At 42.6% G+C, this 20,428-nt stretch overlaps 2 protein-coding genes across 2 annotated transcripts in view; one reads left to right on the top strand and one right to left on the bottom strand.

Annotated features, from left to right (window-relative positions):
- Positions 1–573: 573 nt before the first annotated feature.
- KIAA1143 (KIAA1143 ortholog) lies at positions 574–10,393 on the bottom strand. The gene is made up of 3 exons (XM_062617173.1): positions 10,266–10,393; positions 8,362–8,521; positions 574–2,027 (listed from the first exon to the last, which is right to left on the bottom strand). Exons 1-3 carry the CDS (start codon positions 10,371–10,373, stop codon positions 1,819–1,821), a joined length of 477 nt encoding a protein of 158 aa, XP_062473157.1. The 5' UTR covers positions 10,374–10,393; the 3' UTR covers positions 574–1,818.
- A 133-nt stretch (positions 10,394–10,526) lies between these two features.
- The window catches only part of KIF15 (kinesin family member 15), a 35,864-nt gene continuing 25,962 nt past the window's right edge, over positions 10,527–20,428 (top strand). The window contains exons 1-9 of the mRNA XM_062617172.1: positions 10,527–10,624; positions 12,536–12,575; positions 14,030–14,213; positions 15,424–15,500; positions 16,556–16,593; positions 17,499–17,596; positions 17,961–18,140; positions 19,249–19,458; positions 19,555–19,680. Coding sequence (XP_062473156.1) covers positions 10,576–10,624; positions 12,536–12,575; positions 14,030–14,213; positions 15,424–15,500; positions 16,556–16,593; positions 17,499–17,596; positions 17,961–18,140; positions 19,249–19,458; positions 19,555–19,680 — 1,002 coding nt within the window. The 5' untranslated portion in view covers positions 10,527–10,575. The remainder of the gene's footprint in view (positions 10,625–12,535; positions 12,576–14,029; positions 14,214–15,423; positions 15,501–16,555; positions 16,594–17,498; positions 17,597–17,960; positions 18,141–19,248; positions 19,459–19,554; positions 19,681–20,428) is intronic.

Raw genomic sequence — 20,428 nt, 5'->3', positions numbered from 1 at the left:
TTTCAGGCTGTGCAAGGGAAGTGTAAGCAGTATATTTTTGTGCTGATAAGCAGAACCAGGAGAGTTTAAGCAAGCAGCCGGTGGTTAATTCAATCTTTCAGATGAAACTCAGCAAGTCATTTGTTGAAATATACCCAAATATTCCTTCAGTATACTGTAATGCTACAAGATTTCTCATGGGAATATATATATATGTGTGTGTGTGTATTTTAGTGGATTCACACAAGTTTTAAGCCTACAAAATAAATTGAAAGATTAAGCCCTGGGAACCTCTGAGTCTGTATTTCTTCTTCCTACATTTTATTTTCTCTTATTTATGCAGAATATAGATAAATTATGTATTTACAAATGTAACACATCCTCATGGGAATGAGCAGGTTGTTACACTGCGCTTCTCTGGCAGTGTATCAGACCAGTGCTACAGCAAGACTTTAATATCCATTTATAGGTCTGGTTTTGCAGTAAGTTGGTATGTATGGAGACAGGGAGCAGTCATGAGAGACTTAGTTATCAGCTGACCCAAAAAATCCCACTTTATGTACTAAAAATGTCATTAAAATATATTTGGACCACTTTAAAGAAACCATAATTTATTGTTTAAAACAGATGAACAAACTAAACCCAGCTGTTTCACACAGCAACTTCAAATTTGCTCCTCAATGAAGCTGTACAGCCCAAATAATTTGGAATGTCCTGTTACAACAGAAGAACTGGTTTTATACCCTGTAATTCTGCAGCAGTCTCAGGCCTTGCTTATATATGGTTATAGAGCACACCATACACCTAAATGATTTCAAAGTCACTAGTCCCATTCCCACCACCTTGTTCTTCCCAATCCCAGCAGCTTTCAGTGCTATTCTGAATTTCAGCACAACCTGTTATATAAATGGCACAAAAATGGTCCCATTCATTGTACTGTACATGGGCCACCGAAAGAGTTTAAAATCCTCTATCACAGTTATGATGTTCCTTGACTTAAATTTCCTGTTTATAATTCCTACTTGAAGAAAATCAAAAGAATGCTTTTCCAAAGCTTAAAGATTAAATAGAGTTTCTTTTAAATAAGCTGTTTGAGATCCCAAATAATGATGAACACAAAAGTAGCCAAGTGGAACAAACAGACTTCAACAAACAGAAACCACCACCACAGCACTAAGCCCATCAGTGTGATAACCAAAGTGCACAATCTCCAATCTTTCTTTTGCATTAGTTGTTATCATCAGCTACAATCACCATTTCTTTATCTTGCTAGCACAATCAATTTAAGTGAATTTGATGCTTTTTAGATGGCATTCACCACAGGCAGCATTAAGACTACATAATTTTAGCAATTGCTGCAAGGGCTCTGCAAAGAGCTAATGTGCCACACCACACATGCAAAAGTTGTGCAAAAATCCTCTGCCTCTGTTCCACAGCAGTGAAGTGTCTCTCTTTTGAATGTCAAGGTAACAGTAACAGGTAAAAACCACACAGTTGTCAACTAAGGCCAGTAAATAGAGAGGAATTACACGTTTAAAAATGTATTGATTGAAAATTTATATAAGGTGGATATGTACAGGTCTATTTTGCTACTCATTTGTGACCTCAAATAGCTTTTACATACATGGTTAAATTCTCTTTTAAAAGAAAGACACGCCATACTGTTCATACAGTTCCATCTGAACTGCACAGACTTGTCTCTTGCTAGTTTTACACTATGTTTCTCTAGTTGGACTACAGCAAAGTAAGAGAAGACCTGGATACCATGCTCCTATGTCTAGGCAAAACCTCAGTCTTACTCAGATCCCTCCAAGGGTAACATATAAAAACATACAACTCCTAATCATCATTTTCCTCATCATCAAACGAGAGAAGGCTGCTGTTTATTTGCTTAGCTGTACTTTGAGGAGTAGTTGCTTCTCTCTTAGTTTTCTGTGCCTCTTTCATCTTCTTTCTTGAACTTACATTGAAGTCCAAATTTTTCTCTGACGAACGTTTGGCTGGTTTCCTGAACATAATTTTTCCATCAGCAGGTTCTGGTTCACCATCTATAACAAAGACAGTAAAATCAGAACACATCTGCACATGTTCACACACACATACAGACCTTCACCGCTATCTATACTTGGTCCCCAGAACCAAGACCAGCGAGACCCTGACAAAACGCAACTGTGAAAATGGATTTTTTGGCCACAAAATGTCCTTCATCCACACACATCTGCTACATGGCAACCAGCCCTTGAAGCCAGGTCTCCTGCAGCTCCTATTAGAAGTGGGTTCTCACTAACCAGAGCTATAACTTCAAAGAGACTGTGAGCAGTCTCACACAATCCAGTCACATCACTTACCAAAATGGAGAGGACAGCTTCATAGGATCCCTTAATTCCACTTCACTGTTTGTACAATCCATGACAACACATGCACTTATTCCAGAATTATGGTGTATCTTTGAAGAGCAAAATGCCACATACACAAGACAAAGCTTTTTAATATCTGCTGTCCTGCTGAAACAGCTAAAAAGATCACATGGCCATAAATCTGCCTTTTACTGTCTGTCGTGGTTTAAACCCAGTCAGGTAATTTCGTTCGCTCACTTCCCCCCCTTTCTTGCCCTCCCCCTGCTCTCGGAGGGACAGAGAGGAGAATCGAAAAGAATGCAACTCCCACGGGTTGAGATAAGAACAGTTTAGTAACTAAGGTATAACACAAATCACTACTGCTACCACCAATGATAACGATGATAAAGGAAATAACAAGGGAAGAGAATACATCATCTCACCACCAGCCGACCGATAACTCGCCCCCCCAGCCCGACCAAGCTCTGACCGATACCTCCTCCAACCCCGCAGTCTCCCAGCCCCTCCGGCTAACTCCAGTTACATCCTGGGCATGACGTGCTGTGGTATGGAATACCTCTTTGGTCAGTTTGGGTCAGGTGTCCTGTCTCTGCTTCCTCCCGGCTTCCCCTCCTCCCTGGCAGAGCATGAGGCTCACAAAGTCCTTGGCCAAACCAAAACATCGCTTGTTATCAGCTCCGTTCCCGAGCTGAAAGTCAAAACATTGCACTGCACCAGCTACCAAGAAGGGGAAAAATGACTGCTACTGCTGAACCCAGGACATTATCCACCCCTTATTCCATACCATTCACGTCATGCTCAGATCCCACATTTTCAATATACCATCACTCTTATCTCAGTGCATGGACCAGTCCCTATAAAGCTGCTGAGTCCATCTGGTCCATGATGTCAGGCTCCATCTCTTGTAACAGTCTTCCAGAGCAGGAGAGACTGTGTGCAGTGTTCACACTCGTGAATAACCTGGGCAATAGTGTCCATTGCTAAGTCCACCCCTCGATCATGAGTCCATCTCTGTGTTGCCTCTCTGCTCTGATGGCCTGAAGTGCCATGGGCCCACCAGGCTCAAAATAATTCACTGTCCCCTTCAGCAGTTTCTGCAGCTTGTTGCTGGGGACTCCATACAGCTGCCTTCCATCTCCAATGCTTCCAAAGCACTGGAGGGGCCCAGTGGACTAGATACTTGCCCATACTGTCCCACACACCCTGCCACTCCTGGCTGTCCAGCCTTGGGGAAAACCTCTTGGTCCCCCCATATGTTTGTCTAACCCCAGACAAGACCCAAACCTGACTCTGCTTAACTTTTGAGATCAGACAAAATGGTTGTGGGTAGAACACAGCCTGTGTGTGTGCCAACATGCTGATCCCCATCACAATCAGCAGGCAGGTCCCAAGGACACCCAAAGGCCATTCAAAACCTTCAGAACTCTCAAACGATGCTGCTGTACTTGTCACTGGGGCTGGTGTAGCTGCTGTGCTTGTCATTGGGGCTGGTGTAGCTGCTGTGCTTGTCACTGGGGCTGGTGTAGCTGCTGTGCTTGTCACCGGGGCTGGTGTAGCTGCTGTGCTTGCCGGCTCTCCCACCGCCAGCTTCTCTTTTCCTGAGTCCAGCTCTTCCTCCTCTGCCTTGCTGGGAAATGCTGCGTGGTCTCCTGCATCCTCCTGGGGCTCGGCGGGCGGCTGCTGGGAAACGCTCTCGGCCGCCGCGGGGCTGGGCTCGGTCGCGGGGCTGAGCTCGGCCGCGGGGCTCGGCTCCTCCGCGGGGCTCGGCTCCTCCGCGGGGCTCGGCTCCTCCGCGGGGCTCGGCTCCTCCGCCGCCTTCTCCCGCTGCTCGGCAGCCGCTTCCTTCCTCTCCCCGACCGCCCCGACCTCCTCCACCGGCAGCCGTCCCCTCGCGGCCTCCGGCCCCGCTCCCGCCGCCGCTTGGTCCCCGGGGCCGCTCTCCCGGGCCGGTTCGGCTGCCGCCGGCTCCCGGGGCCGCTCCCCCTCGGCTCCCCGCAGCCTCACGAAGATGGAGAGTAGGGTGAGGGCCAGGACGGTGAAGAGCAGCCGGACGGCCAGGTACAAGTCCACGGCCACGTCCGTCCCGCCCTGCTGCTGGAGCCCGTCCGTATTACAAGCCATTGCCATAAAGCACAGTGAGACAAGAACCTTAGCCCAGGCCCCACACTTGATAAACACTAACACAGCAAATACCGGCTCTACGTAAGTTACAACATTCTGAAGCTGTGAGATCAACAAGAACAACTCTGAGAGCCAATAAATCAGCATTGTGACGAGCTACTATTAATCCAGTCAGATCTGTCGTTATCTCAACCCCTCGATGCCCCACGTTGGGCGCCAAAAAGAACTGTCGTGGTTTAAACCCAGTCAGGTAATTTCGTTCGCTCACTTCCCCCCCTTTCTTGCCCTCCCCCTGCTCCCGGAGGGACAGAGAGGAGAATCGAAAAGAATGCAACTCCCACGGGTTGAGATAAGAACAGTTTAGTAACTAAGGTATAACACAGATCACTACTGCTACCACCAATGATAATAATGATAAAGGAAATAACAAGGGAAGAGAATACATCATCTCACCACCAGCCGACCGATAACTCGCCCCCCCCAGCCCGACCAAGCTCCGACCGATACCTCCTCCAACCCTGCAGTCTCCCAGCCCTTCCGGCTAACTCCCAGTTGCATCCTGGGCATGACGTGCTGTGGTATGGAATACTTCTTTGGTCAGTTTGGGTCAGGTGTCCTGTCTCTGCTTCCTCCCGGCTTCCCCTCCTCCCTGGCAGAGCATGAGGCTCACAAAGTCCTTGGCCAAACCAAAACATCGCTTGTTATCAGCTCCGTTCCCGAGCTGAAAGTCAAAACATTGCACTGCACCAGCTACCAAGAAGGGGAAAAATGACTGCTACTGCTGAACCCAGGACACTGTCATATAGGATGAAAGTTTTAGGGCTTGTTTGTATCTGCAAAATCACCAAAGTATTCCAAATGAGTAATTCTGCTCCTCAACATGTATTAGAGCAAATAAGTTAAAAACAAGGATTTGTTATCTTCCTTCAAGGATTGTCAGAGACAGGCAGAAAGCTACTGCACAAGTAACAGCACCAAGGCAGTATTCCTGGGGAAAAAGTGCAATTGTAAAGTCATGAATTGGACATAAACGCTCATGCAGTGATTTGCAACTTGTATAATGTATATCTGACTGGGTGTTAGAAACCATTAGGTTTTGAGCAAGACACTTTTCCTAAAGTACCTTTGTGAAATTCTTTATTCAGTAGAAATTTCCTCACAATATGCATGTGTTGGACAACACGATGTGCTATTTAGTTATAAACACTAAATATCTTTTGTCTTTAGCACGAATTCTTTCCTCAATATATAAGCATTATGACAGAAGAACATTTCGGCGGTAGCATATGCAGCACTGGCTGAAACACTCTTCAATGCATACTCTAAGCATTACAACTATTAAATCTAGTGTCTTAAGGGTTGTGTGGTACAAATGACCACAGAATCATAGAAGCCCAGACTGGTTTGTGTGGGAAAGGACATTAAGACCATCCAGTTCCAGGCCCCCTGCCACAGGCAGGGACATCTCACACCAGACCAGGTTGCTCCAAGCCCCATCCAACCTGGCCTTGAACACTGCCAGGGATGGGGCAGCCACAGCTTCTCTGGGCACCCTGTGCCAGCGCCTCAGCACCCTCACAGGGAAGAACTTCTGCCTTATAATCAACCTGAACTTCCCCTGTTTCAGTTTGATGCTGCACATGTGACATCAAAGTTTAGGAAATGCACATGGTATATTCTGGGAGGGAAAACCAGCTATTTCTGAAAAACATCACAGCCAAACAACCAAAATGCACTATGTATCATTATCCTCAGAAGCTGGGCCTCAATTTTTGGGCTCAGCAGTTTAATATCAAATAATTCCCCTTACTAATTGTTGCTTAAATACCTTGTTTATTTGGAAACCCTGATCTGAAGCACAGTGCTAGCCAAATTCTGGTAGAAAAAGGCATCTGTAAGAAAAATTGCACTTAGGAGCAGACACAACTGTCCATGTACTTGAGTGTACACACTAGACACAGCACCACCTCCGCTATGGGAACAGGACAACCAGCTACTGCATCAGCATAAGGAGCATCAAAAGTCTTCATCGAATACTCTTTACATTTTCTTAGAATAGTAAATTGAAAACCAAACCCCTAAAACTGTACTGAAAGCATATGCATAAAATTAAGTCAGACAAACAGCTATGTACTCATACATATGGAAAAATGGAAGCCAGAAATCTCAGTGTTACTCCAAAATCTCCTGTGAACTGCACAAAATGATTTCATCTTGTCTACCACAGAGAAACTGATCTTTGTAATGTGAATTTAAATGCCTAATAACCAAAGTGCATAAACTGAGCAAATCTCAAAAACTCCACCAAAAAGTCCACTACCTTAGCTCTGACCTTCAAGGCCTCAGTACTGTTTGTGGATCATTGTGCATCAAAGGAAAAGGTTTTACCTCTTGGCCTGGTTAAACACTGGCAAAATTTCATCATATGCTCAAGAACATTCCTTTCAGCAGGAAGGCCAGGGCACCTGAGAATCACAGACTGGTTTGGGTTGGAAGGGATCTTGAGGACATCCAGTCCAAGCCCCTGCCATGGCCTAGGACACCTTCCACTAGGCCGTGTCGCCCAAGGCTCTGTCCAACCTGGCCTTGAACGCTGCCAGGAATGGAGCATTCACCACTTCTCTGGGCACCCTGTGCCAGTGCTTCACGACCATCACAGGGAAGAGCTTCTGCCTTAGATCTAACCTGAACTTCCTCTGTTTCAGTTTGAACCCATCACCCCTTGTCCTATCACTATAATCCCTGATGAAGAGCCCCTAATGTTCTCAGCCTGTATTTGTACAGGAGGTGCTCCAGGCCCTGATCATCCTCATGGCCTCCTCTGGACTTTGGATCTCAAACCAAGGCCTGAAGACAAGGACCTTCAAATGAAGACAATCACTACAGATACAAAACAGGAAAGAGCAGAGCCTCAAAAATGAGTATTTACATGTTTTGAAAAAGAGGTTCTCTTCACAACAGCCAGCCAGCAACACATCATTTATGATCTATTAACATGTCTTAGCATTCATATGCAGTGGAAAGGAAGACTCTCAGTTGGGAAATTTACTTCCCTGCTACCTTTTCAGCTTCAGAGTTTCACAAATGACCTGATTTGGGGGTTTATATATTTCTTTTTATATACACACACACACACACACACATATATATATCTATATGTATTTGGACCAATACCTGTTAAAGTAATTTCACTTTCAACTCTGGGATAAAAATCAAAGCAACAAGAAACATAATTAAATCATGAGCATCAAACTTTCTTTATAGTTCCCATTTTTAGAATTGACCTTTATCCAAAAAAAAGGAATTATTCAAACCTCTCTTTATTAAACTGGAAATAACCAGCCATCTAAATACCTGCCTCTGAGTAGAAATCAGAATGTAAATCTAGAGGTCAGACTGACAGTGCAAAGATGGCCAAAGACTCAACAAAGCCCACAGCAAGCTGTAGCACAGTCACCCACACTTTCATTTCCGGTTTCACACCAGGTCCTCCCCATAGCAGAGGAACAACGAAGCACTTATCCTTTTACTCCCATAAGGCAAAAAATAGGAAAAGGAAGCCAAGACCTCATATTAACTACTGATGAACAAATAGAAACACAATAATGTAGAATAAAGGGCAGCAGTCCCCAAAGCATAGCGATCCAACACTCCTGGTACCTACTCCTCTGGATTTTTTTTCCTCCAAATGCAAGCTATTTCCAAAGGGGTAATAGGCAGAGGTGCCAAAATCCCATAAGGACTCAATACTATACTCCTCACGCTACATGCAATTATGTCTGAAAAATTCACACAACTAATGAAAGGCAGTATTAAATGGTCAAAAAGTAAGCAAGTATCAAGCTCCCTTTTATGGATTTTCTCTCTTTGGCTATAAGCAAGAAATAAGTAGTTTGCAACTCACCTGATTCATGTGACTTTAAGGACTCTTTGATTTGCTGTTTAATTTTCATCGCTTCTTCTGCAGTCAAGTCCCCCTTCTTCAATGTTACCACTTGAGGCTGCTCATCTTCCTTGTCACTGACATTGTCACTATCCTCATCTGCGAGTGGAAGCTGCTCTCTCTAGACAGGAGAGAAATAAAAGCAATTCTGACCACCCCACTCAATCACAGCCACTGAGGGTGGGCTACTTGTCTTTGGTTTCACTTCTGCAGTGAGGTTAGTGAAGAGATTTTGCATACTTGTCAATGCCAAACTCTCCCAATACACATTGTCACAGTGACACTCCAATTCTATCCTGAGACATGGCATCCCCTAGAAAAGAAACTGTATGGGCTCTTTCAATCAGAGACCAAAACAGCAGGAACTTGGAAGGTGAAGAATTCATTCCCTTGTTCCTTTACTGTACAAGCACTATCTGCCATGCAACACTAAGAAAATCTTAAATGTGTGGGTCCAAATTTGAATCTTCTATGCTGTACTCCAAGCAGCACAGAGAAAGGGAGTCTATGGTGGCTTTGTTATTAAAGCTGCCTAACCAAATCACTATAAGCATTATGGACTGACACAAAGAAAACCATTTCCCTGTTTCCACTCTCTCGAATTCATGCTCTGAGACACAAGAATCATTTGGGATAACAAATTGTAACAATAAACTTTCTGGCAGGCAACAACAGAAAGCTTGGAGGTAACAGAGGAACTTAAAACTCATAAGGAAAAGTATAGATGGCATTACCACTATCTACTGAATTTACCAAGAGCTAAACAAAATCTTCTTGGGGGAGTGAAACAGTTTGTACAACTCAAGGCATAGTTTTATCTCAAATTTCTTTTTTTAACAAATCCTTGTGACTATTACTTTCCTGGAGAGGGTAAGGTGATAATGGCCACTTTATACAGGAACTGAACCTTAAATACAGGCAAATGGTGCAAGTGGCACAGATCAATACATTGGCTGCTTGTAAAAAGAAATATCTTCATGAATAAATTATATATCCAGTGGCACAAATACAATTCAAATCAAGGCGGTAACAATGGTGGGGCACTTTCTTTTTTGCTAGGTTAGTTTTCAGCTGCATCGGTTAGGGTGGGATCATGCAAACACCTGCACAAGTACAACCAGGTCACCACCACCACTGCACAAACAGCACTACCAGCTGATGTTAAACGACCGCTTCAATTTACAGTTCCTTAGTTATAACACATACGTAACTCTGCATGTGTTATAATGACAGGCCTCTTTTATAAGGCATCCTGCAAAATCTCAGCAGGAAACACATGCAAAAACACACTGGAAACAGAAAACCCCTCAGAAAAGGCTGCCTTTTAACAAGCTGTCTCCAACACCCCTGCCCTGCCATCACATCAGTTTGCTGACCTGTATTAAGATGATGTTAACTCCTTTTCGATGTTACTTTTTGGCCGCTAAAACACTTTTGTACTGTATTACTCAACCACTATTTATTCTGTTTGGGTTTTGTAAGGCCAGGTGAATTTCGGACATCACTGCTGCTTCCCTGTTGACACAGATCCCTTGCGCACTGACTGCTCTGCGAGGCGCACCATGCTCCCCTCGGCTGCTATCATCAGAAACAGCAGCGGGGAAAGGCGCTGCAATTTCTTGATGGTTTGAATCGAAATAATAAGACGGTTTTCTTAATTTTAAGCAGGCAATTACTGTTCCACTTCTCCTACAGGGACAAAGCCGTAGTGCTGCTTCCCCACCGCCTTCCACTTAAGCCTGGGGCACGGGAGGCCCCATGAAGCGGGTGCTGCCGCTTCCCACCCCCGGAAAGGGCCACTCGCCGGGTTACAAAGGAAGCAGGGCCCCGCACAAGCGGAGGGCCGCGCTGCCCAAGGCCGTTACCTTGGTTTCCACCGTGGGGCCCTCCCGATACCCGACCTGCCGCTTGAAGCGGCTGAGGAAGGCGGGCTCGGCCGGCCGCACATAGGACACCTGGTTCCGCTTGCTCATGGCCGCCACCGAGCCGCCTTCCCCTCAGCGGCCCTCGGCACGTCAAGGCACGTCCAGCCAATGGCAGAGAAGACAGAGCGAAACGGCCGCGCTGACGTCACTCGCGGGAGGGGGCGGAGCCACGTCGGCTGCGTCTCTTGGCGTCAAATTTGAACGCTCCGCCGTTTAGCGAGCGGCGCTGCGCGGGCGGGAGGGAAGGAGCATGGCTTCCGCCAGGAAACGTAAGCGGGGGCCCGGCAGCCCTGGGGAAGGTGAGGAGCGTTTTAGCCGCATGTGGGGAGCGGGCAGCGTGAGGGGGGGGTTCACCCGCATGTGGGAACCGAACCGAACCGAACCGGCGCGGTGTGGTGTGGTGCCCGTGGCCTGGTGAAGGGCGGCTCTGCTGGGCTCCTCAGCACAAGACGGGCAAGGAGCTGCTGGAGAGGGTTCAGTGAAGGCCGTAAGGGTGATGGGGGTCTGGAGCATCTCTTTTGTGAGGAGAGATTGCGGGAGCTGGGGCTGGTTAGTCTGGAGAAGAGCAGACTGAGGGGGGATTGGGGGTTGGACAAGGTAATCTTTACAAGTCTCTTCCAACCCGGCCGATTCTGGGATTCTGTGGTGTCACCCATGTGTGAGAGCTAAGAGGGTCGAGTAGGGGCCTGGCTGGGCTCGGTGCCCCATGGAGAGGCCGATGCTCTGGGGCTGCGATCCTGGAGGGGCCACGGTGGGGTCGGAGCAGCGGCACGGCGAACAACGATCCCCGTCGCCTCCAGGAGCGCTTTTGGCATTGGCATCCTTGAGTGATATCCCTAAGGGCTTCCCATAGTTGATAAGTGTGAGCTGCCCTCCCGAGCGGGAAGCTTCACAAACCCGGCTGCTCTCAGCTGCCCCGCGTTAATCGGTTCGTTCTCTGTAATGTTATCGAGTTTTAATTAGCTGTGAGTAAGGGGCTGGAGCACTTCCCATACAAAGACAGGCTGAGAACATTGGGGCTGTTCAGCCTGGAGAAGAGAAGCTGCTTGGAGACCTCAGAGCAGCTTCCAGTGTCTGAAAGGATGCTGGAGAGGGACTCTTCATCAGGGACTGTAGCAATAGGACAAGGGGTGATGGGTTCAAACTGAAACAGGGGAAGTTCAAATTAAACATAAGGAAGAAGCTCTTCCTTGTGTGACACCGTGCAGATGAGGCCCTCAGTGATGTGAGTTAGTGGTGGCCTTGGCAGTTCTGGGGAATGGTTGGGCTTGGTGATCTTTTCCAACTCAGTTCATTCTATGGTTCTGTGAAAGCAGGCAGGCTCACACAGCAATGGCAAAGTATTCATGTAGCTACACAGCAGCAGCAAGTTATTTGTGTAGTATTAATGTTAATGAGAAGGTTAATATCTTTGTGCATCTTAATTCCACTTGTAAAGGAATCTTCTTACAACAAAACCTATGCACTCTTGGAGACTTTATGAGGTCTTTATTATTAGAGTATTTTGGTAAATCTTTCATTGTCGCTTGTTTTTTTTTCTTTTACATCTGATTATGTTAGTTAACATTTTGACTAACCTGTGTGAAATAATTTCATGTCAGAGTCATCCTTAAGTAGAAGACAAGTAACACTATCTACCTATGTAGTAATAAACCCTTGAGATGTGAAGCTGTGCAGAATGGTGCTGATAGCTGCAAGAGACCTTAATGCATTAGAGTGCTCTATATTACTTCATTAAAATGAAAGGAATTTGACTACTTTTTTTAAAAAGTGAAAGTTGTTCAGCTGTTCAGGTTTAGGAAGATGAGTTTTCGCAGTGATGACAAAAAACCTATTTCCTGCTGTGTTGGTTTACCTGCAGTTGAGTTAGCAGTTTTAAAATATAAAGGGAATATACAATTCTATTAGTATCCATGTTCCTAATTCTCCCAAACACTTGCAAACCCTTATATATGTTAATTTAAGAGCCTACTCACACTGCAGGACTGGAATTTTCTCTACCTTTGCAAGAAACTGAGAATTTTCTGTCAAGGGAAGATAGTTGCTTACTATTGTTGTAAAGTTCTGATTCATGCAGGAAGCAGTTATTTGCAAGGCTCTCCATTTATCTCCTTCATTTTCTATTTCTAAAATATTTTCAATTTAAATGACTTTTTTTAAGCAATAATTTTATCTTGTTTAATTATGTGTGTTTCATTTTTATTTTCTAGGAGATTTATGTGACTCTGCAATACCTTTGAACACATCTAGGTAAACTAATATTGGACAGTTTGCATGTATGAATAATCACATTTGTGTCAGGGATAATTTATAATGGTCCATGTGTTTGACCACACAAAGATAGAAAAGTACTGTCTGTCCGCTTTGGCTGCTCCCCAGAAAGTCCAGTTTGGTTCCTACCTGGAAAGTTTGGCTTTAGAATGCCCTGGAAAAGTCTCGACCCTTGGAGACCTTTCTAGGTATTGCTGGCCACTTCTTCCAACGTAGGCTGGCCCCTGCATCAGAATGAGTATGTATTTTTGTCAGTGTAAAAGCCCAAGCCTCATGCAATGCGAGGAGGCAGAGCCTCATACCACCCAGGTCAACATTGCCTCCCTGGGGATGCCCGCTAAGATTGAGCCTGCCACCTCGCCCTGCCATGAAGTCTCTTGGAGCTTGTTTGCTGATCATCCTTGCAAGGTCCTTGGGGTTGGTAAGATAACCAAATGTCAGAAGTATCCTTTACTGTATTTGCTAATATCTGTATGTTTTCCTATATTAATAACCTGGTTGTGAGTTCTCCATTTGTGTCTCATTTCTCTCACCTGGAATACTTGAACTCCGGAACAACATTGCATATAAAGTGCAAAAAACACCTACTATAACTGTGAAATAAACTTAAAGTTTTTCTTTCAGTGTTTTCCTGCGCTATTCTGTTCCTTTCTCTTTTTTGCCAAAACTAAAAATTGGTAAGAGTTGTAACACCCTTGTGCTATAACTGCCTTTTGGGAAAGAACGAAGTAAATTCAAGATTGCTACCACTTCATTTAAGATTTGAGTTCTTTAATATTGTATCTGTATATACTGGTATTTATGCCAGAACTTCTCAAAGTTTTAATGTCAGAGTCATGTGCTTACTCAAGCTAAATTTACTGGTGCATCTTCTGATAAATGTGATGAAATAGGTTAGGCAGCTTTTAGATATAGGTGCTGCTGTACTTCATTGGACTCATGGATCAAGAATTGGTTGTTCTTTCCCTTCTTGTGAGCAGCAAATTGAAATGCTAGCATTTTTCTTGCTGGAATGTAGCATCATCCACTCCATTTGTAGTCTTTTTCAGTAGAGAGAAGGATGCTTGAAGCTCCTGGTCTTAGAAACTACTGAAACACTTGTAACAACACTGTTTTTATATATCTTAGGTTCACTGTGAAATGTGTTCTTTTGGAGCTAAAATTACATGGAATAGCAATGAATTCCAATAATTCCATGTTCTTTGCTTTTAAATCTGCACATTGTGACCTTCATTAAATCCATGGCTTGTAGTGAATTGATGTGTACACAGTGAATTGATGCATATAATATACTACTATTACAGCTAATAGTGGTATATTTTCAGGAGGGACCTTTGTATGACTTTATGTTTACTCTGATTTTTGTGATCTAATTTTATCAAACAGCTGATAAATCTATTTTGAAGTAATCTAATGCATAAATATTCCTTTAGTGCTGAAGGTGATGCTATCAAAGTCTGCGTAAGGGTACGTCCACCTTCAGAGGGAACCGCCTTAAGCAATGGACATCAAGGCTTGTGTTTATCTGTTCTTTCCTCAAAAACCATCCGTCTGCATTCGAAGCCTGAGCCAAAGATCTTCACTTTTGATTATGTTGCAAATATGGAAACAACACAGGTAATGAATGACTTCCAGAGTCTTGGAATACTATTGCAGATTTTCCTCACATTCTGGCAACTGCTACACTAAATCTTTGTGAAGATGTGTGATGCTTTGGGTCTTATTTTTATCACTGGTCAGATTGGTGATATGTAGTTATAATACAGAAATGTTGGGATAAATTCTGCTCTCTAATAGTTTTAATGTATTTTTTTAACTTAATTTCTTTAAAGTTTGTGTTGAAATTGGAATTTCTATTTGTAAATGTTACAGTAACACCTTAGAAAATAAACCTGCCTGTTGGGACAAACATAGAAATCGCTGGCAGTCAGTAGCTGGTATTGCAGATGTGATTTGTATATTGGGAACTTATGAGTTTGTAGCCTATTTGTTATATTTCTTTCTTATATTTTCCTTTTGAGCAGAGGCATTATTCATCTGGGACTGATAATATGGGAAAGAAAATCCTTCAATTTGATTTCTGTGATTGTGCTTGTGATTCTGAACATAATTTTAATTCCTCTAAGACTTCAGTTCCCTTTAGCTTCTGTTTAAAATAACCCTTAAATATGTTAATTTAAGAGCCTACTCAGCCTTCCCCGCCCCCTAAAACCCCAAAAACCTACCCACTCTAGGCTGTTAATCTGTAGCTAGGCTGCTCTTGCAGGTCTAAGAAATCTGTGAAAACAGATGAGGTTAAGAGTTGGGCAGACCTGTTGAATATGCCATTTGGCAATGCGAATGTTGAAAGTTAACTGGATTTGGTAAGTGTCATGGGCTTAATTTTGATGGTATAAACCATATAATCAAAAACACTGAACCAAAATAAGTATAATATCTATTTGAAAGCTGTTACCATGATGCTGAGTTTTGTTATTTTTCTTTCAGTTTATCAAGGAATAAATGTCTTTCAGAGGAGTGGTTTATGTCACAAAGACTTAGGATGTATTATTTTGCTGTGAGAAGTCCAGGGAACATGATACATGTGTAATATTAAGGAATGCAGGTGTTCAAGGCCAGGTTGGATGGGGCTTTGAGTAACCTGGTCTAGTGTGAGGCATCCTTGCCCATGGCAGGAGGTTGGAACTGGATGATCTTCAGGTCCTTTCCACCCCGAACCATTCAATGATTCTATTTTATACATTATAAAGCTATGATCTGTAAAATGCTGGTAGAAGCAAGACTTGAATCAGTGGTGCCAAGTGTTTTCTCTTTCCTTTGTCCCCAGGAGTCAGTGTTCTCAACTGTGGCCAAAAATATTGTTGAATCTTGTATGAATGGCTACAATGGAACAGTCTTTGCATAGTAAGTCATTTAATGGTAATTCATTGCACCATTTGAAGGCACTGGGTTAATGAGTAGTAGTTGTGGGTTTAAGTGCCAGAGCCTGCTTGGTGTTACAGTAAACTTTGCAAGTGCTTTCTTACTGTAGCACAACCTAGGGAATGTTGTTGCATGATGAAGAGTGCTTCTTATTCCTCTTTCAGATGAGTCTGTGGGTGTTATACTTAGGCCAATAATGTTGATTGCTAAATCACTTCAATTTTACTATTCTTTGACTAAAACCTACAAGTTTCATCGTATTGGTAAAGAAAACGTTACTTGTTTTCATTCCATTTTACTATGGGCATACTGAAAATCTCTTTAACTGCATATTTAGCCAGCTTAACTCTTTAGCAAGTCTTAACTGTCTGTGGGAATACTTGGAAATGATGATTATGACTTTCATAGTGTTTTCAAGGTAGAAATATATCCATGACTAGTAGTATGAATATAATTATATTAACTCGATATCCTTTGGAAAACTGAGATAGCACTTTGATCAAAAATGCTAAGGTGAAGGCTCAATCTAATCAAAACCTTACTGTTTTTTTTAGCCTAGCACAGCATTTGCAAAACTGAAGGCACATCGACTTTGTTGCAATATAAAAAGTGTGGAAAATGAAAGGAAATTGCTCTGAAGTTTCTCTAGCATGGTTGATAACTATGGCCTAAAAAAGGGCATACTCAGCTTACAAGTATTTTTTGCATTTTGGGTTTATGTGCACAGCTGAGTGACACAAAACCCCAAAACTGACTCAAAAAGTAGTTTAATATAAATTTGAAAGCTTTTGTTTTTATGTTAAGTTCCTTTCCATCACAAATAAGGAAGAAAATGATGGGGGGTGAGTAAAGGTGATTTATCCAACAGAATTTCATGTTCTATTTGTCTACCTTTTTAGCTGACTTGTTTCTCAGCTTGCTTCTGTAGCTTTTATTTTAAACCGTGCGTGCTCCTTAAAAGATGCAGATTAATGAAAAATTAAGAGCCAGAATAAAACTTTATCTGACTCTTTTTTTTTTTTTCTTCTTGTTATTAGTGGCCAGACTGGCTCAGGAAAAACCTTTACTATGATGGGTAAGTGCATGAGAGAATCTTTCAGTGCTTTCCTAGTGTTTTGGTTTTTGTCTTGTTGAAATGTCTTGGGATGACTTAGTTTTTTGTCTTGCTACAGATAGCTTTCAGGTTTAAGAAATGGTGTAGTGCTCAGTGCAGTTAATTTTGCTTTATATCAAAATAGTGCAGTATAGGTATTCTCGTCTACCTTTTTAGCCCTGTTTTTAAGAGGAGAGAAGCTATTCAGGTAAACACATCTAATAAATGTTCTCAAAAATGAGTATACTATTGGCTTCCCCTTTTTGGCTGGTATCTCTTGCATGTGTAGCAAAATACTGCAGTGTGCAAGGGGCTTCCATGTTAAAATATATTGGGGTTTTCAAAATGACTGCTTCCAACCTGACCAGGAAGGTGAGGCCCCTCTGCATAGGGAGGGATCCTTTTGTAATCTTGTTCTTCATACAGTGGTGATTTTAAATGTATTAATAATTTTGCTGATGTTAGAAAGTTACTGAAATAACCAAAACCAATTTAGTTGATGTGTATTTGAGGACTACATAGGAATTAATTAAATATGGGGACAAATCCACCCTATCTTTCTGGTTCTTGAAATCAGGGTTAAAGTACCTGCATTGGCATACCTGCGCATTTGTACATGCTTTCTGTGGAAGTTATGTGCTTTTAGACTTGGGTGATCTATGGACAGGTAAAATGAACTTTCACAAGCATCATTTAGGCTATGTATGGATCTGATTATGGAATATTATCTTAGATCTTGAAAGCTGATTTTATTGCATTTCTTCTGTGGTTTTGCCATAAACTGACTAAAATGTGGTTGCTGAAATCATCTGTAATGATGTCTTGAAAAGGTCAAACATTGCTCTTAAGTAGTAATAATTCTTGTTTTTAATTCCAAATCTCTTTAGGACCATCTGAATCTGGCAATTTCACTCACAGTTTGAGGGGTGTCATTCCACGGAGCTTTGAATACTTATTTTTTCTAATTGAACGTGAAAAAGAAAAGGTACATTTACCTTATACTTCTTAGTGCAATTAAAGTCTTACATTAAAGATTAGCTATGGTTCTTTGGTAAGTGAAGTTTCCAGGATTATTGCCATCTTGTGTTGGATTTCTTTGTGAGAAACACTTGCTTCTAGTACTCTACCAAACTATAGTACTTTCTTCAGACCCAAGTGTGCTTGTATTTTGAGTCTAAATATGCATGTAGGTTTTGGGATGTTGGTTGTCATCTGGGCATCAGGAATATATCATGCAGAATGCATACGCAAACTAGTAGCTTTAGGTATGTGTAAAAAGAGACTTGCTGCCATGCAATGCCAGACTTAATAAACCCCATCTGTTTATAGTGTAAATTACTGTTTTTCAGGCTGGCAATGGAAAGAGTTTTCTCTGCAAATGCTCATTTATTGAAATCTACAATGAACAGATATTTGACTTGCTAGATTCTGCTTCAGCTGGACTCCTTCTCAGAGAGCACATCAACAAGGGAGTCTTTGTTGATGGGGCTGTTGAACAGGTGTTGTCATCTGCTGCTGAAGCATACCAGGTATTTTTTGTTGCTTTTTAATGTTTTGATGCTTATTCGGTAAATATTCCTCAGATTAAAGCACATACTTTTTTGCAGAGTGCCTCTGACACTCTTTTCCCCTGTTTACATACACTGCAAAACAGTGTAAAAAGCTGTTTCTAGATAATGCTTCCTGCCTATTCCACACATAAAATCATAGAATGGTTTGGGTTGGAGAGGACCTGAAGACCATGTTGCCCAAGGCTCTGTCCAACCTGGCCTTGAACACTGACAGGGATGAGGCATTCACCGCTTTCTGGGCACCCTGTGCCAGCGCCTCACCACTCTCACAGGGGAGAACTTCTCCCTTAGACCTAACCTGAACTTCCCCTGTTTCAGTTTGGACCCATCACCCCTTGTCCTATCACTGCAGTCCCTGATGAAGAGTCCCTCTCCAGCATCCTTGTAGCCCCCCTTCAGATACTGGAAGCTGCTCTGAGGTCTCCCCGCAGCTTCTCTTCTCCAGGCTGAACAGCCCAAACTTTCTCAGCCTGTCTCCATACAGGAGGTGCTCCAGGCCCTGGTCATCCTCATGGCCTCCTCTGGACTTGCTCCAACAGCTCCGTGTCCTTCTGATATTGAGAACACCAGAACTGCACACAGTGCAGCAAGTGGGGTCTCACAAGAGCAAGTCATATAGCTCTGGATTTTGGAATATCTGAATTGCAATTATAATAATCTTTCCCTAATACTTGTCCTACATGTCTGAAATAACAACAGAAAACTACATCTCCTGCTACTTAGGCAGCATATATGTTGTAGAAATTGTCAGGTTTATTTCTCCATGAATGAGACACATATGCATAGTATTCTGTAATTGTGTACTGCTAACATGCTATTGGATACATTATACTTTCCATCAGCAATAGCATTCTTGGAGGAAAGAAGTGAATATTATAATTCATGTTTTCATTAACCTTGAGAGCAGCTATGCTTTTTCAGTTTTAAAAGAGCTCTATTGGAAAAATTTAGAGAAGTCCTTGAGATTTTTTGAAAGCTGTTGCACTGAAATATGCTTACTACTGTGGGAAAATACTGAGTACAGTCTGAGACACTTGGTATCATTAGATACCTTTTTCATTCTTAGGCATTAACAATGGGCTGGAGAAACCGTCGTGTAGCATCAACCTCAATGAACAGAGAATCCTCAAGATCGCACGCTGTGTTCACTGTCACAGTGGAATCCATGGAGAAAAACAATGAGGTGGTTAACATTCGGTCTTCCCTGCTCAACCTTGTAGACTTGGCAGGATCGGAGAGACAGAAAGACACCCATACAGCAGGAATGAGATTAAAGGTTAGTTCTGTAAAAGCTGTGGTATATTTTTCCTTTCAGACATATTGCCCTGTTCCATCCACCAAATCAATTCACCTTTACTCTTTCCCTTTTTAGGAAGCAGGTAACATAAATCGATCACTAAGTTGCCTGAGCCAAGTAATGAAAGCACTTGTTGATATTGGTAATGGAAAACAGAGGCACATCTGTTACCGGGATTCCAAGCTCACTTTTCTGTTACGGGTAATACAGATCCTCTGGATTTTTACATGCTGCTTAGGATGTACAGAAAATACTTGTTTGGGCTTTTTTACTGTAAAAAGCTGAATTTGGGTATATTAAAGATGTTTCAATATTGGGCAAGTGGAAAAGAGCTTGAAAAGTATCTTTTTACCTAAGCAGACTTCCAGTAGATTTATTGCTGTAGACAAATTTAATAGGAGATTATAAGCCTAAATCCATATTTGCAAGTTTTAAAGAAAAAGTGTATGTTTTCATCCCTGTAACTTGGGAAATAGTCTGCATTGCAGTGTAGCATTTGGAGATGTGTTGAAATGTTTGAAAGACTTTTCAGGATTAGTCTACATGTGCTAAATGTCAGTATGATGTTAAGAATTGGAGACACTTAACAGTTTCCTACCTGAAAGCTTATAGGCTCTTTTCATGGTGAACAGAAAACAAAGATGGAAACAGTTAAAGATTGGTTGGACACCAGCACTCATTAAAATTCTATGAAGGGTAATGAATACCTGTAACACATTTTTGTGTTATAGTGCTTGTGCAAAATACAGTATTTGTGTTACAACTCAGTGTTGATGTGATCACAGCTGTATTTTCCAATCTTTCCATCCCTGTTCTATGTATATCTTAGAATCATGAGTCTCTGAAGAATTAAGTTCTTTCAATGCAACCCAAAACACATTAAAATGGAATTGTAACTGTATAAGCTGTTGAAGTGGTTATGTTCTTTCTAGGTGGCTGTGCTATAAAG

Source organism: Pezoporus occidentalis, unplaced genomic scaffold (assembly GCF_034315485.1).
Source record: "Pezoporus occidentalis ecotype Australia unplaced genomic scaffold, CSIRO_AGI_Poc_V1 ctg193, whole genome shotgun sequence".
Lineage (NCBI taxonomy): Eukaryota > Metazoa > Chordata > Aves > Psittaciformes > Psittacidae > Pezoporus > Pezoporus occidentalis.
The sequence above is the reverse complement of the archived record's forward strand: the minus strand, read 5'-3'. Positions and strand labels throughout refer to the sequence as shown.